This window comes from Branchiostoma lanceolatum, chromosome 13, assembly GCF_035083965.1.
Source record: "Branchiostoma lanceolatum isolate klBraLanc5 chromosome 13, klBraLanc5.hap2, whole genome shotgun sequence".
Lineage (NCBI taxonomy): Eukaryota > Metazoa > Chordata > Leptocardii > Amphioxiformes > Branchiostomatidae > Branchiostoma > Branchiostoma lanceolatum.
The window spans coordinates 6,058,232-6,073,440 of NC_089734.1; the positions used below are offsets into that span (position 1 = coordinate 6,058,232).

The 15,209-nt window shown below is 40.9% G+C and overlaps 2 protein-coding genes across 2 annotated transcripts; both read right to left on the reverse strand.

The window, feature by feature from the left end:
• Window positions 1–67: 67 nt before the first annotated feature.
• Window positions 68–2,346, reverse strand: LOC136447573 (uncharacterized). Its single transcript, XM_066446572.1, has 2 exons — window positions 1,781–2,346; window positions 68–1,452 (listed from the first exon to the last, which is right to left on the reverse strand). The coding sequence occupies exons 1-2, from the start codon at window positions 2,268–2,270 to the stop codon at window positions 914–916; spliced, it is 1,029 nt and encodes a 342-aa protein (XP_066302669.1). The 5' UTR covers window positions 2,271–2,346; the 3' UTR covers window positions 68–913.
• A 640-nt stretch (window positions 2,347–2,986) lies between these two features.
• LOC136447836 (testis-expressed protein 10 homolog) lies at window positions 2,987–15,148 on the reverse strand. The gene is made up of 16 exons (XM_066446928.1): window positions 15,016–15,148; window positions 12,218–12,421; window positions 11,334–12,010; window positions 10,544–10,766; window positions 10,018–10,204; window positions 9,262–9,408; window positions 8,569–8,698; window positions 8,022–8,191; window positions 7,600–7,774; window positions 6,988–7,073; window positions 6,022–6,149; window positions 5,325–5,405; window positions 4,874–5,022; window positions 4,349–4,491; window positions 3,635–3,759; window positions 2,987–3,378 (listed from the first exon to the last, which is right to left on the reverse strand). The coding sequence occupies exons 2-16, from the start codon at window positions 12,407–12,409 to the stop codon at window positions 3,307–3,309; spliced, it is 2,685 nt and encodes an 894-aa protein (XP_066303025.1). The 5' UTR covers window positions 12,410–12,421; window positions 15,016–15,148; the 3' UTR covers window positions 2,987–3,306.
• Between the last annotated feature and the right edge of the window lie 61 nt (window positions 15,149–15,209).

Sequence of the window (15,209 nt, forward strand, 5' to 3'; positions counted from 1 at the left end):
TAGAGCAAGTGATAAAGTGAAACCAACATACAAACTTGTACTTTCTTACAGAGGAAAAAAACAACTTTATTCATTTCCATATAAAGTGTTTACCGAAATAATGCACAGAAGCAACTTACCAACACCAGCCGAACATATATATACACTGTGCTTCTATGTACAACTGTTGTGATATTCCTTTTTTCAATCGGAATATGAAAAAGTTATTGCATTGAACATAGCACGTTTTAATGCTTGAACACACATTAAGTTAAGGTAACAGTTGTTCGAGAAATAGAATGGAAACAGTAGTTCCCTTCATTTTAAGACAGTCCATTGTGAGGACGTTCCTTGAAAAAAAACTTTTGCTATGTACAGTTCTTTTTGATTAACACTATAACAAACAGAAAGTCAATCGACATCACATGTAAGAAATATAAAGCATTAACACCGGTAACATATAGTTGTAATCAAGTTAAACTCACCTGACTATAACTTGACTATTTAAAGAACGTTCATTGGAAATAATACCAAGTCATAGAGGTACAAAAACTTTTGTTATGTACAGTTCTTGGTAGTTATAATAGCATAACATTCAAGGGATAATCAGACACATGTATAACACATAGAAAGATATAACACGGGTAACATCGAGGTGTGTGTTCAAGCTAAAACGAAGCTTGCTAATATCTGACTATCAAAAAAACGTTCCTTAAAATGATATCATGTTGAAAAGAACAATTTGCAGTGCTACATCGTCGTCGCCTGGTGGCGTAACTACATTATTACCCGCCCATGTGTAGCAAACCTCATCGGTTCTCAATAACTTGAAACATCTATGGGCAATGACAAAATAGATCATTGAATGATGTCCAAGAAAAGAACTTTAGGGCAGTCCGTATCTGCCACATGGTGGCGTAACTACGCGTATACATCAGCCTCCTCCCAGCACTTCTGGTGCTTCATCCATGGCCACCTTACACAACTCATCCACATACCATTTTTGGATGAAATGGAAGCGAGCGTCTTCATCTTTGGCCAATCCCTGCACAACGTTCAAAATCTTCCCCAGGCCCTCCGAACCCTCGCCGGCCATATTTGGCAGTTCGTAGTACGTGGCGTCTGGAACGTTTGCCGCCATGTTCTTGATGACGACATTGTCCAACACGTGCGGCGCCGCTACAGCCAGTTTGGCGCGGAGACCGTCGACGTACGTCAGCAAGTCCGCCGAGGATGACTGCTTCGCTATCAGCTCCCCATACAGGCTGGTGATGGCGGAGATCTGCTCCATGCAGCGTGGATCGATCTCGGCAGGTGGCGCCACTGCCTGTGCATCCGTGGATGTAGCGGACTCATCCTTCTGGGGATCGCTCCGAACTGATGCGAAAGCAGGCTCTCCTGTGATCTGTCCTGATGACGGAGAGACGGTACCATCCCCAGCTTTACGGCCCTTGTGAGAAGCACACGGCTTGTCTGAAATAGATGGACAGGATTTCATCACCGTTACGTATACAGTTTTCTTTTAGTTAGGGCGTGCAATCCGTGCATAAAACACAACCACAGATCAATACAGCAACAAAACCAAAGCCTTCAACTTTACATCTTCAATCATCTAAAACAAAATAAGTTTACAATACACAAGACTTCTCAAATCAGCTTTACACGTGTAGGATCAAACATGTTGATGCTCTTAGAGGAAGTATTTTTTGCGGCTGTAGCTAATTACACTTGAAGTCTTACCTTGTAAACCAACATTTCATCGACCAGTCTAATACTGACTGTAACCCCGGCCCGTTCTCACCTGCGGTTTGTGCCTTATTTGGCTTCCCCTCATCAACAGTCACGGACACCTCTATGAACACCCTGCCCTTCTGCTGCTTGTCGACAGGTGTCACCACGTATCTCCTCTTGACCATCAGGTAGCGGTTGATCTCCAGAGCCTCTTTTACGTTGATGGTGACGGTTCCAACCGTTCGCTCGGTGCATTTCTTTGCCTTCCTCATCTTCAAGACAATATTTTCTTTGTCGCCATGATCCTTCCATGACTTAAAGTCTGCAGACTCCTCCCATATCAGAGACGCCGCCTTCTTCAGTCCAGTTCTGAATTTGTCCTCACCCAGCCGGATTGTTGTCATGAACTTTCCAGTTCCGAAACATCCCTGGCCAGTTGCTGCGTGAACTGTTACTTTCAACTTCGACCTGTCTTCTCCTGACTTGTCCTTTTTCAGCAACGATAGCGCCGTGAGGACGTAAAATACGCCACTCAGGCATTTGTCACCCACTCGGCTCATTGTGGCTGGAAAATCTACCAATGCGAAGGCTGAGAACTACGAAGACGCTTACGAGCTAGCGTGTTCTCCGTACGAAGTTCGGTGTCGCACTGTTGTTCCGTTGTCAGGGCGCTAGATGGCGTTCTGTGACGTAATAGTGTTCTGGAACACCTTTCGTGACCTTGCCTTAGACATTCGTAGAACAAAGGGGCACCTTTCTACACGGTAGTTTCAATTTTTAGGTTATTATTACATTTCATCATCATTTTGTTACTACGTCATCCCCAACGGATACATGTTTAAACCTATACCTGCTGCCAACCCATAAATGATATAGAATGGGGCGCCAACGGCTACTTCAGTGTGCTAAAGAGTACACAGTCGTCCTCGAAATGCCGACCTGTCCTTGGTTCTGAAACCATCATCATACGCTTATTTCACACTCCGTGCATAGCATTTGGTCACCACTACACAGCGTTTATCTATTGCAACGGTTTTGTAATGTGTTTGTTTTCTGAACTCTTCATACTAGTTCTCGAAACATCGTGAGAAAAAGGAGTTTATCTGATTGACACTTTTGGTGTCATATTGAACTTCTGAACGACATAACAGTCTGTGGTACAAACTTTATCAGTGCCACTGTTCTAAAATGAACTTTGTTATACATTGTTTATCAACATCTTGATCCGTATCTTTATTTTGAAAAAAGAGAAGGGACAAGTTCAAGAAACGACTACACACACAGTTGTGATCTGATACATTCGTTTAATAGTGGTTATGTAATCATAAGTTTTTGCTTTCATGTGTATGAAACCTTAATTATATTGTGCTGGAGAAAATATCAAGTATTTTGCAATACTTATCATTCAAGTGCACGAAATTGCACTTTTTCTGTTCACTGTTGTACCCTAAATACATTCTAAAGGGTTAAAACAGTGTTTTTCTCAAGATAAGACAACTTATTATTAGACTGCTCAGCTGAGGTTGTCCATTGTACAATATATATATTGAACAATATGTTTAGTATGTACTTTTGCACATCGTACACATATATAAATCATTTGATCAAGGATGCCTGGTACACCATAGAGGACAGCAACTTTTCATTTTCTTCTTGCCTCAAACAAGCCTAGGAAATGAAAGACAAGAACACATGCTGTTAATGCAGGGGATATTACACAATAAATAGACAATGTATACTGTCATAACAGAACTGAAGCTCAAACACATGATCCAACACCCATTTTTGATTGTTTAATATGTTGACTATTGATGATAAAGATATGTATACCATATAAGAAAATATGTTTTTTCTAAACATTGTAAAATTTGAGAAAAGCCTATCTCTATCAGTAGTAGTGCTACATGTATGTATTGATTCTTACCATGACAGTTTTTACCACTCTCTGCAGTACTCCTGTCTGCTGCAAGGGGCGCTGCAGCTCTGTGGTCTGCATGACCCTCAGTAGCGCCTGTGCCACAGCTTCTACATCTGACCTCTCAGTGTCTCCTACAAAACAAAAAATCGACCTTGAACTTCGGCTTCACAACACCTGCCCACATACCAAATATCATCGTAATCCATCAAGAGGTTCCTGAGTTACGCTGACTACAGTAGTGCGGAAACACAAACAGACAAACACACACACACAGACACACCCAAAACTATATCTCCATTTTTCATGGAGACAACAAAAGCATAATGCTTATCATCTTATCTGCTTTATGCAGTTCTGAGGCAAATTAAAAACTGACACAACGGCTAAAATTTCAAAGGACAAAATTTGAGTTTTGGAAGAACACAAAACGATAATATGTAAGGTAACAGTTGCTTAGGCAGCTGGACAGATTTTGTAAGCGGTTAAAACGTTCAGGTAGCATCTACTTCCATACGTCATTGATTTGATTAATTTATTTGGCTGTTATTTCGTCAGTGACTGGAGGAGATTTCTGTTTCACCAGGTTTTAAGAAAAATCTACTTAAACAGAATGTTACATTTAGTAGCATGTATGAAAATGAATAAAACTATGACATGAAAAACATTCTCATGATATAGTCACCTTATCTACAATAATTCATTAAGACAGCTAGCCCATACCTTTTACGAATGCTTCAACACACTTCAGCCATGACTGAACTATTCCTTGGCTGCTGGCCATGGCCTGCAGAGCTATGTGCAGCAGCTCCCCCTGCCAGTTTTCCTCTGCAGCTGCAGCCTCTCCATCAGAAACAGGTGTCCTGCTGTTTTAGCACAATGCAAGATTTTAATTTTCTTCAAATAATTGTAAGGTTAAAAATATTGCATCTTTGTGTAAGAAAATGATTATGAAATGATTATTGGTGTACAACATATGGTTTTGAAATGATTTGCTTTCACTAAAGAACAGAAAACATTCAGTATACTGTAATTCTTGTAACTTTATGTTCACTGTTTTCACTGTCACCTGTGTACCGTGAACTTATCATCACCGTAAAAAACCTGTTTTTATTATTTATGATTCCTTCACACATCCGTTCTGTAAATCACTTGCCGCCACCGTGAAGTTAAAGTTCAGTGGAAATATCCATTTTCCTTACACCGTGAAATTGTGCTATTAAAGATAAAGTGAATTACAGTACTCACTTATGTATGGCAAAGTCCAGGGCAGCCCAGCAGCAGTGCATGATGGGAGTCAGCAGCTCCCTACTGATCTCTGTCCCAGGGGGCAGCAGTGTTACCATGGCAACCAGCACTGCGTACACTGTGTCTGTTGGCAGAGTGTGGAACTGTTCCTGAAAAAAAAATCATGAAAGATCACATTACATTTCAAGTTTGCAATACGTTCAGTTATATCAAGGAATGTTACAGAAGGCAGTCTTGAAATTGTATCTTAAACCTTCTTTGTTCATTTATCCCAATTAAATTCCTGCAAACCTTTTTCTACTTTCACTTACCCAAGATTCTTCCTTGTATAATTATTTACATACGTGTCTACATATATGTGGGTCCACAATATGAAGGACTGAATTCTAATGCTTTTTATATCAGACCTTGAATCCCTTCCTACACCATAGACTACCGTTCCATTTCTTACCAGACATCTCTCTAACACTGTTTCCATCACCTCCCATACTTGTTGTGGGCTGGAAAACTGCAGCAGGCACTCACAGGCAAACTGGAGAAGAAAGAAATATCAACACCACTGATTTTTAGATTAAACTAGAAACATAAAATGGAAAAAAGAAAACTTCTGTTGAGTGGACGTTTGAAATCTTGTTTTGGATCCGTAAAATTCCTTCCAGTTGGACCACATACATTGACTAGCTATACTAAATTGTGCATGCTTAAAATATATGCTTGCCAGTTTGACTAAATCTTTAAAAAAAGTTTGTTATGAAAAAAAGGGAAAGTGATCTCGAACTAGTTAAGGTCACTTAAGAACTAATTTTCCACTGGTCGTGACAGAGAAGACAGATACTATATTGTATGTACAGTCTTTATACTAGGTTCATTGTACCGGTGAAATTTGCTTTTTGGTAAACACAGTGCACAGTGGACCATGGCTTAACGTCCTATCCTATGGAGTGCAACCCTTTACAGTAGCGGGGATGTCGGGTGAGCGACAACAACCGGGATTCAAACTCAGATATGTCACAACCTTATGGTCCAGAGGCAGGGTCACTAACCACTGCACAACGCATGCTACCATGAGTTAAGGCAGGTAGTAATGTGCATGTATGACACCATAAATGCCTTTCTACATGCACTGCGTATGAACAAACACTCCTTACCTTGGCTAGAGCCTTCTGTCTGAGCCTGAGTTCCAGACTAACACAGTAGATCTGGGTTCTACAGCCCGGACCCTGGACGTCTGTCGTCTTCTCTTGCTGCAAATCCTTTAGCTCATTTACCGAATGACCTGAAACGACGACAGATTATCATGTTAAAGATAATCTGTTTTTGATAACAATTGGGGTTGAAGCCAAATCATTGGTACATAGCATTATCTCATTCCACAAGGCATTCATAAAAAAGAAGCACTCATAATACAATTTATGTCATATCTGGGCCGCGAAAACGTTCCATACGGTGTTCCGGACCAGGTGATAATTTTTCGTATCACACGGGGTTCTAAGTTGTATCACACGGGCTTCCATAGAATATTTAGAATGCATTTCGAGTGCACCGGTTGCGCCGCTGTCGAAAATTCGAATGTCAAATTCGGAGGTTGAAATCAATGTTGTTACGATTTCTTTGTTCCAGGACACAAAAACTCTCTCAACTTTAGGCGCATTTCATATTGAAACGTGTGTTTTTTTGGGTTGGTATGACATACATAAAAGACAACACGGTGTATTAAGCATCACCCTCCGTCCCAGCCCTCCCGCGGGTCGGGTACATCAATTAAAACAAGAAATCTTCCTACATGTAATAATAAAATATGTAAATCTTTGGTAAATAAACATACTGAGGTTTAATACAGTCTCATTACAACGTTACAAAGCCACTGCACCAGTATATGTGCTCGTCTAATTCGTTTAACACCTTACTATAGTCTAGGCAATTGGTGCAAAATATAGCTAGAATTGTTCAAATTGTGGTAAAAGCATAAAACTTGGTATGGTGAACCCTGAGTATGGATTTAATATTTTCAAGGGTGGAGCCAATTCCAAAAGCATGTTTCTTAGCAACAGTTGCTAGGACACCAATTTTTGCACCAATCGCCTAGACTTCTAGAAACATGCTGTCTTCCTCACCTATCATGATAGACATGAGAAAGCTGAGAATGTCGGGAGTGTCGAATGGTGGCTTCTCTTCTTCACAGACAGCCATGGCAGATGACCTGAGTAAACGAAACAATAACCAAATGAAGTAAATATCAAAATCTGTATCATCATTGGGAAAGAACTATTTCATCCCTAATTTCATTCTTTGTTAAACATTATGCTTTCTAGTTTTAATTTCTACACATACACAACTCTCCTGGAGTTCAAATAAACAGATATTTTTGGGGGGTGCAGTCTTTATGCTTCCAAGATTTTGAAGTCAACAAATATGATATCATAACAGAATAACACACATGTATTATATTAAATCTTTCTCATACTACAGAAAATTATGAACTATATTATCTCTTATCATAAACTCATCACACATAAAACTTATGTATTGTCTTGTTGAAAATTTGATCCGTGAATACCTTAGTGTTGGAAGAAAGTTTAGCATTGTATCATGATTACTACCAACACAGATAAGCTTCCATGATGAAAAATTATGTCTTGTATTGCATAAAATAAAATAGATATTTTCTTCCTCCCTCTCCCATGAAATCAAGTTACAAACCTAAACTAAGTTACAGAACCACCCACCTTGCCAGTAGGATCTGCACGAGGTACTTGACCACAGGAACTCCCACTTTCCTCTGTCTGCAAGCCTGGGCCAACGTGGACAGCTCGAGGCCCCCTAGCAGGGGTAGGTGGTATAGCAGCTGCACCAGGTGTCTCTGAAGAGGTGGTGTGACGGAGCACAGTAGTCCACCTACGCCTGTGAGTATTATAGTTATTCTAGTGTTATTCTTGTTATTCTAGTGTGAAAGATGTCTGCTTGAGGAATGAATCCACTCTACTTTATACTTTATAATTCATATATTATATAGTTGCATCTTTAAAGCCCAGCCTTAAGGTATTATCTACATGGATGGATGGATGGATTGATGGAGGGAAGGGAGGGTGGAAAGAAAGATGGGAAAAGGAAGGATGACTCAGCAAAGCAATGAGATACAACATCATACCATAGATGTTTTGAAAGTTCCCCATCAAATTTTCCACCATGCAGGAGTGCCCCCTAGTGGCCGCAGACTGAACCACATGCAGGACCTCCTCAGTCTGTTGCGGGTTGGCTGTCTCCATGGTAACCAGATAGTGTGGCAAAGAGGTCACCCAGTTGGTCAGAACCTTGCTCCTGGAGAAAAACAAGGTTAAGAGCATGTAATGCATTTCATTTGTCTTTTCTAAATGTAATTCAATAATATTTCATATTTTGTAAGGGACATTTAATGACTGCCATTAAGGGCAAGTCGTAGAGTAATATGCCAAAAATGTTAAGCCTTGCTCTGGATCTAACAAAATGTATTGGACATAGAATAATATTAGCAAATTCACAGCTAATTTGTATAGACTCAAATGTTAACAATGGAAGTACATGTACATTATCAAAATCATGGAGTTACGTTCCTTAGTGTTAAACTTGATAATAAAACATCATACAGCTACATTCTCCAGATATAATATCAAAGAGGCCACCTTGTCTAAACAGACAAAACTACTACTCCTCCTTACTGCTGTAAGCTTGGGTCCCTCTGTAGGTATGACTGTGCCAGGAAGTGCACTACTTGCTGTCTGGTCCTGTTAGATGTCTCCTCAGACTGGTAACACTCATGTACTGCTGTGAGCAAGTCCTCACACAGATCTGAAGAAAAATAAGAATAAAAATAAGAAGATGTGAAAGAAAAAAAATGAAGAATCATTATCTACTGATCGGTATACCATACTTTGTGTGTTGAGTCATTTGTTCAACCTTGACCATGAAGGCAAAATTTTTTTTGCAAAACTTTTATTTTTTTGCACACACATCAGTTTTCAGGTTCCCCTAGGATGCCGTCCATATAATCGAATCACCATGGCCTAAGTTGGGTTAATGCAATAGTGGCCCTCACCACATAATCAAGTCATACTTAAACATTATATGATGAGAAGTCATGTAAAGTGCCTTTCTCAAGGGCAGCTAGCTGGAAATGCCAGGAATAGAACCATGATATCTCTATCTTGTATCCACTAGCTATAGCCCACAAGAGAAATTTAAATGTAATTATCTGAAGTAATCGATGAGTGCTGTAGCATACATCTTGTGTCATCTTGAAATCATCCCAGGTTCCCTACATTCATTCCACAGAACTAAGCTGGATCTATGCAATGGCGGCTCTCATGTCATGCTTTGATATTTAATTTTAAACATAAACAGTGAGGAGTTACCTTGTTGTGGCAGCACCTTGATAACATGCTGTATGACCCTGAGAACACTCTCCATGTGGTCAGCTGAGTTCTCATCTACATCAGACAAACAACTGACCAGGAAATCCAACACTGTGTCCAGCCACCCTGCTGCAGTACCGCTGCTGTCTGAAAGGGGGATGCATGGCTTACAATTCGTAACAAATTGTATCTCAATCAGAATTTTAAACAAAAAGAAAGTCAATGATAACCAGAACTCACATTTTTATGATTATAAAAGCTACTGGTGTAGGTACTTTAGACAATACTAGCTTTAAACAATGCTTACAGTTAAATGTGTAAATGTTAGGTCGTTCAGTGTAATATAACCAGCTGCTGCCACACCGAAGGGCGGTTACACCGGCTATAAACATAATACAGATACAGATATACAATATACAGTGGATATGTACATTGTAGTAAGCAACTAAGAATACGATAACGAAAGATGAAAAAGCTCACTTCACACCAATTCATACAGATGTACATGCTATTAATTGTTATCTATAATTAGTAAGAATTTTGTTTATATCTAATTTGTTAAATTTTTAGCAGGAGCAGTCTTTATCCTTGTACATGTGCTCATCATAGAGAAGAAACAAATTATCTATAATTTTCAGGGACAGTAATTGAATAAGACAGACATATTTCACTGACTATCAAATAGTATATAGGATAATATATATTGTCTTGGAGAAGACAAAGTCAACATAGTACTGCGTGATGAAAATTGTTTACCTTGTTCAAGGCTACATGTCATGACATCACAGATGCCCAAGTTCAGTGTCGAGGATGCCTGAACGTTGGTCCCTCCACTCTGCTCCCTCTGCTGCCCCTTTCCCTTCTTGGACTGTTCCATGACCATATATGGAAACCCTGACATCAGATGAAGGTGTATGTTTTTGTAGTGTTGTAGGAATGCCATCTAGAAAAGGAAGAAAAAGGAATATTTTACATTATAATTAATAATCATTCGTACATGTACTGCATGTATCAACAGCAACTATGTAACATGTTACCCAGTTTATTTTGAACTTATATAAACTGGGAAAATCTATGTTTGGAATTCTTCAGAAAGATACAGCAATTTGATTTCTTTGTCTTCTGATTTGAAATAAATCATGCTAAACTGCAAACGAATCAACAAGATCCTGAAACGAATGGCTGTAGCTTCAAGGTTCAAGTTGTAATCCTGTTTAATTTTCATTTTAAAATGTCCAAGAACCACCAAGGCCTGATCAAACTGTTCTCTGAAGTCTAGTACCTTTTGCCTGTCTTGTTGCTTGTTCTGTTCCCTGTGTTGAAGACACTGCCACAGTAACCTCAGCACATCCACCACCCCCTGGAGCAGGTCCGTGACATCGGCGTGTACCAGGGACCCCCCCTCCCCTGGGGATGACTCCACCCAGGTCTCCAACAGCAGGGGCAGGAGGGACTCTGCAAACTCTTGCAGACTGAACGTTGAGGCTGCGTTAGGGGTTGTTGTCCTGCAAACATTGAACAGTTAAAGATGAATACAATGCAGAAAATACATGAATGCTGAAAATCTCTAATCATGCTGAAAACAATATGGTAGTAGTTGTGTAAAAATGGAACTGTTGAAATTGAATTAAAGACAGAAAATATATAAATATCAGAGCCAACAGTGTATGATCATTGTCTGCATTGCTCTAAACAATATTTTGTAAAATGTAGTTCTGTGAAAGTTGAATACACGACTTAAGAGAAAATATGTATACAAGTCATGTATCTGCGATGAAAGTGACTGATAATAACTCACAATGTTGCAAAATAATTCCCTACATAAAACTATAAATGTATGTAGCAAGCTTTTCGCTACTGTATTAAATAAACAGGTTTAACACAATGCCTCACTTACTCAAAAAGTGCAGTTTTCATTGTTCTTACTAGTAAGAGCGTTCGCAAATTATTCAAGAATTTCCTTTCTTTTTCTATCATGCTTATTATGGATCTACCATCTTTGTGGATTTTCACATCTGTGTGGATGTTAAAATCTTTGTTGATTTTCTTGTTAAACAAAGAAACCAACCTACCCAATACGGTATCCCGTAGAACTGGGTGATTTACTACAAGCAAATACTTGTACATATAGAGACCTGGTCCCATCAAAGGCCTCCTCTGCAAAACCCTTGTTCTGCACTTCTCTATTCTCCCTATCCCCTGTGTCACTTTCTGATAACATAGCCTTCAGAAAGTGATGAAGTCTGTTCAGAACCTTGCTTCTCCACTGGAGTGATGTAAGCCTACTGTTAAGGTTCACAGACAGTCGGTGACTTGAAGATGTTGCATCTTTCTTCACACCTTTGTCCTTCATACTCGAGATTTGTCCAACGAAGTTGGTAAGGATCTGCCCGCTTCTTGACGTTAAGAGAGATGGAAAGTGTTCGAGACACACGTCCAGCACCGTGAGCGAATCGTGGCGGATGTCTTCGAAGATATGCGTCATGGCACAGCATAAGTGGGCACTGATCAAGGAGAAGAAAGGCGAAATCTGATTGGTCGATGCCTGGCTGAAGGTGTGACGTAACAGGCCAATGGCGGCTTTTCTGACAATGGGATCCTTGTCGACAAAAAGCTCCGAGCACTTCTCGACAACAGACGAGAGGTGGGCGGGAACGACCGCGGGATGTCGGACTAAGAGGTCCTTTAATCCTGTGATGGCTTCATGGCGTACTGATGCGCTGTAGTGGTTACACTGGGTCAGCAGGTCCTGAAACAAAAACAAGCCCTTACATGTACATTCTTCCCACTTATCACATGGTCTAGCCAAACTACTGCTCTGTTTATAATAATGGAGAAAAAAACTTTCTTTCTGAGGCTACTGCCATCAACTTAGTGAAAATCTTTTGAAAAAATATACAAGTTGATGCTGTAAGATTTGATCCACTCACACCTCACATGTTCAAGTTCACCATACCTTCACATTCTGTTGCCTGAAGTTGGTCGGCTGAGAAGCGTCAGTCTTGAGCTGGTCGGGGAGGTGGATGGCCCTGGACTTGAACGTGGTGTCAGTGACATTATCAGCCTTGGGCAGCTTCTTCCCCACCTTCAACTTGACCTTGTTGAAGTCCGCCCGCTTGGCTTTCCTCTTCTTGGCACTCTTGGGCATCTTGATTTAACTCTAAGAAAATTCATGAAATATGGGATTTTAGGGACACATGTGGTTGCAGACCACAGTATTTCTCCTATAGGGATTTATATAGTTAAGGATCCCAAGGTGAGATGCTTCGACGCTTGAAAATTTATAGAAAGGTGCAGAATTAAGGTACCAGATTTTTATATGCTTGACTTCAAGGTTCAATCTACAAAATATCTGCAAAATGAGGTTGAATTTGCCGGCTCGTTCTCTTTTAAAAGCCACTTTGATATGCCCCCCGGCGGAGGTCACCGTACTGCAGGCGACTTACAGTAGTCGGGCGGTAACAATATCCAGGCGCGAATCCAACCCGACCGAACAAACATCGTAATCAAACTCGTACTGTCTCAAAACTGACGTATTCCTCTACCATTCACCACAGTTTCAGCCTCGCTAACGTGCACAGAAGAAAAACTATGGCCTTTTCAAGTAATGTGACGCACTACTTCATACCCGAACTACTATTGTCCACGGGGGTCGCCCATTAATACTGTGTTCTGCGACCTTAAGACGACCTTGACCTTAGTTTTTTTTGTTCATGCAATGTAACAGGTTTAGTTGAAGAAGTGTACCAAAGCTTTTTGCAAACATCCGAACGGTTGCCGAGATATCGCCAGCTTTGCACTTCAGGACCCGGCATAGGGGAAGACCCAGGGCAAGGCCTGTATGACGGGCCATTTAGCGCTCTCATTATCTAGACAAAATTACTATTCTGGTGGGGTTTTTTTCGTGGAAGTTATCATTACTGTATATTCTTAAGTTCTAAGTGATTTTAGGTCAGGTTCATGGTTAGTTACGACGCAGGGGGGGGGGGGAGAAGCGGTGTCTGGGTCCACACCAAGTCCTATAGTTAAGGATAGGGGGCGGTCTTAGAGGCCGTTGCCATGGCAACGGCGGGTCTGGCGGCAAGAAAAACGACCGATTTCAAGTGAGTCGACGTCAATTACTGATACACCAGTAAAATTTGACCGAATGCAACGTTTATGGCCAATCCCCGCTGGGGGTTAAGGTTGCAGACCACAGTATTTCTCCTATAGGGATTTATATAGTTAAGGATCCCAAGGTGAGATGCTTCGACGCTTGAAAATTTATAGAAAGGTGCAGAATTAAGGTACCAGATTTTTATATGCTTGACTTCAAGGTTCAATCTACAAAATATCTGCAAAATGAGGTTGAATTTGCCGGCTCGTTCTCTTTTAAAAGCCACTTTGATATGCCCCCCGGCGGAGGTCACCGTACTGCAGGCGACTTACAGTAGTCGGGCGGTAACAATATCCAGGCGCGAATCCAACCCGACCGAACAAACATCGTAATCAAACTCGTACTGTCTCAAAACTGACGTATTCCTCTACCATTCACCACAGTTTCAGCCTCGCTAACGTGCACAGAAGAAAAACTATGGCCTTTTCAAGTAATGTGACGCACTACTTCATACCCGAACTACTATTGTCCACGGGGGTCGCCCATTAATACTGTGTTCTGCGACCTTAAGACGACCTTGACCTTAGTTTTTTTTGTTCATGCAATGTAACAGGTTTAGTTGAAGAAGTGTACCAAAGCTTTTTGCAAACATCCGAACGGTTGCCGAGATATCGCCAGCTTTGCACTTCAGGACCCGGCATAGGGGAAGACCCAGGGCAAGGCCTGTATGACGGGCCATTTAGCGCTCTCATTATCTAGACAAAATTACTATTCTGGTGGGGTTTTTTTCGTGGAAGTTATCATTACTGTATATTCTTAAGTTCTAAGTGATTTTAGGTCAGGTTCATGGTTAGTTACGACGCAGGGGGGGGGGGGGGGAGAAGCGGTGTCTGGGTCCACACCAAGTCCTATAGTTAAGGATAGGGGGCGGTCTTAGAGGCCGTTGCCATGGCAACGGCGGGTCTGGCGGCAAGAAAAACGACCGATTTCAAGTGAGTCGACGTCAATTACTGATACACCAGTAAAATTTGACCGAATGCAACGTTTATGGCCAATCCCCGCTGGGGGTTAAGGTTGCAGACCACAGTATTTCTCCTATAGGGATTTATATAGTTAAGGATCCCAAGGTGAGATGCTTCGACGCTTGAAAATTTATAGAAAGGTGCAGAATTAAGGTACCAGATTTTTATATGCTTGACTTCAAGGTTCAATCTACAAAATATCTGCAAAATGAGGTTGAATTTGCCGGCTCGTTCTCTTTTAAAAGCCACTTTGATATGCCCCCCGGCGGAGGTCACCGTACTGCAGGCGACTTACAGTAGTCGGGCGGTAACAATATCCAGGCGCGAATCCAACCCGACCGAACAAACATCGTAATCAAACTCGTACTGTCTCAAAACTGACGTATTCCTCTACCATTCACCACAGTTTCAGCCTCGCTAACGTGCACAGAAGAAAAACTATGGCCTTTTCAAGTAATGTGACGCACTACTTCATACCCGAACTACTATTGTCCACGGGGGTCGCCCATTAATACTGTGTTCTGCGACCATGTGCGTGGGTGTGGGAGGGGGGCATTCAAATGTTCAAATTCGCACCAAATTCAAAGGCAAATAGCGTCTGATATATTTTTTACAAAGCTACAAAAAGGGTCTTACCTTCTGTAGAGTTTTCTCTATAAAAGAAGAAGTTGTAGACTTCAGAAGACTGATTTTATCAACTATTTATACGAAGCACGTCCGATTTTGTTTTCACCGTGGGCGGCCATCTTGGATGTCAAAGGTTACGAGACCAATGTTGCAACACAGATTATTTTACGTCTACAAAATACCAAAATTACCAAATATGATAT

Coding starts and splice junctions, on each gene's coding strand:
- LOC136447573 (XM_066446572.1), bottom strand. CDS start 2,270: ATGAGCCGAGTGGGTGACAAATGCCTGAGTGGCGTATTTTACGTCCTC. Junction 1,453..1,780: donor AAATAAGGCACAAACCGCAG/GTGAGAACGGGC, acceptor CATCTATTTCAG/ACAAGCCGTGTGCTTCTCAC.
- LOC136447836 (XM_066446928.1), bottom strand. CDS start 12,409: ATGCCCAAGAGTGCCAAGAAGAGGAAAGCCAAGCGGGCGGACTTCAAC. Junction 6,150..6,987: donor TCTCATGTCTATCATGATAG/GTGAGGAAGACA, acceptor TCGTCGTTTCAG/GTCATTCGGTAAATGAGCTA. Junction 5,023..5,324: donor CAGTGTTAGAGAGATGTCTG/GTAAGAAATGGA, acceptor TTTTTTTTTCAG/GAACAGTTCCACACTCTGCC.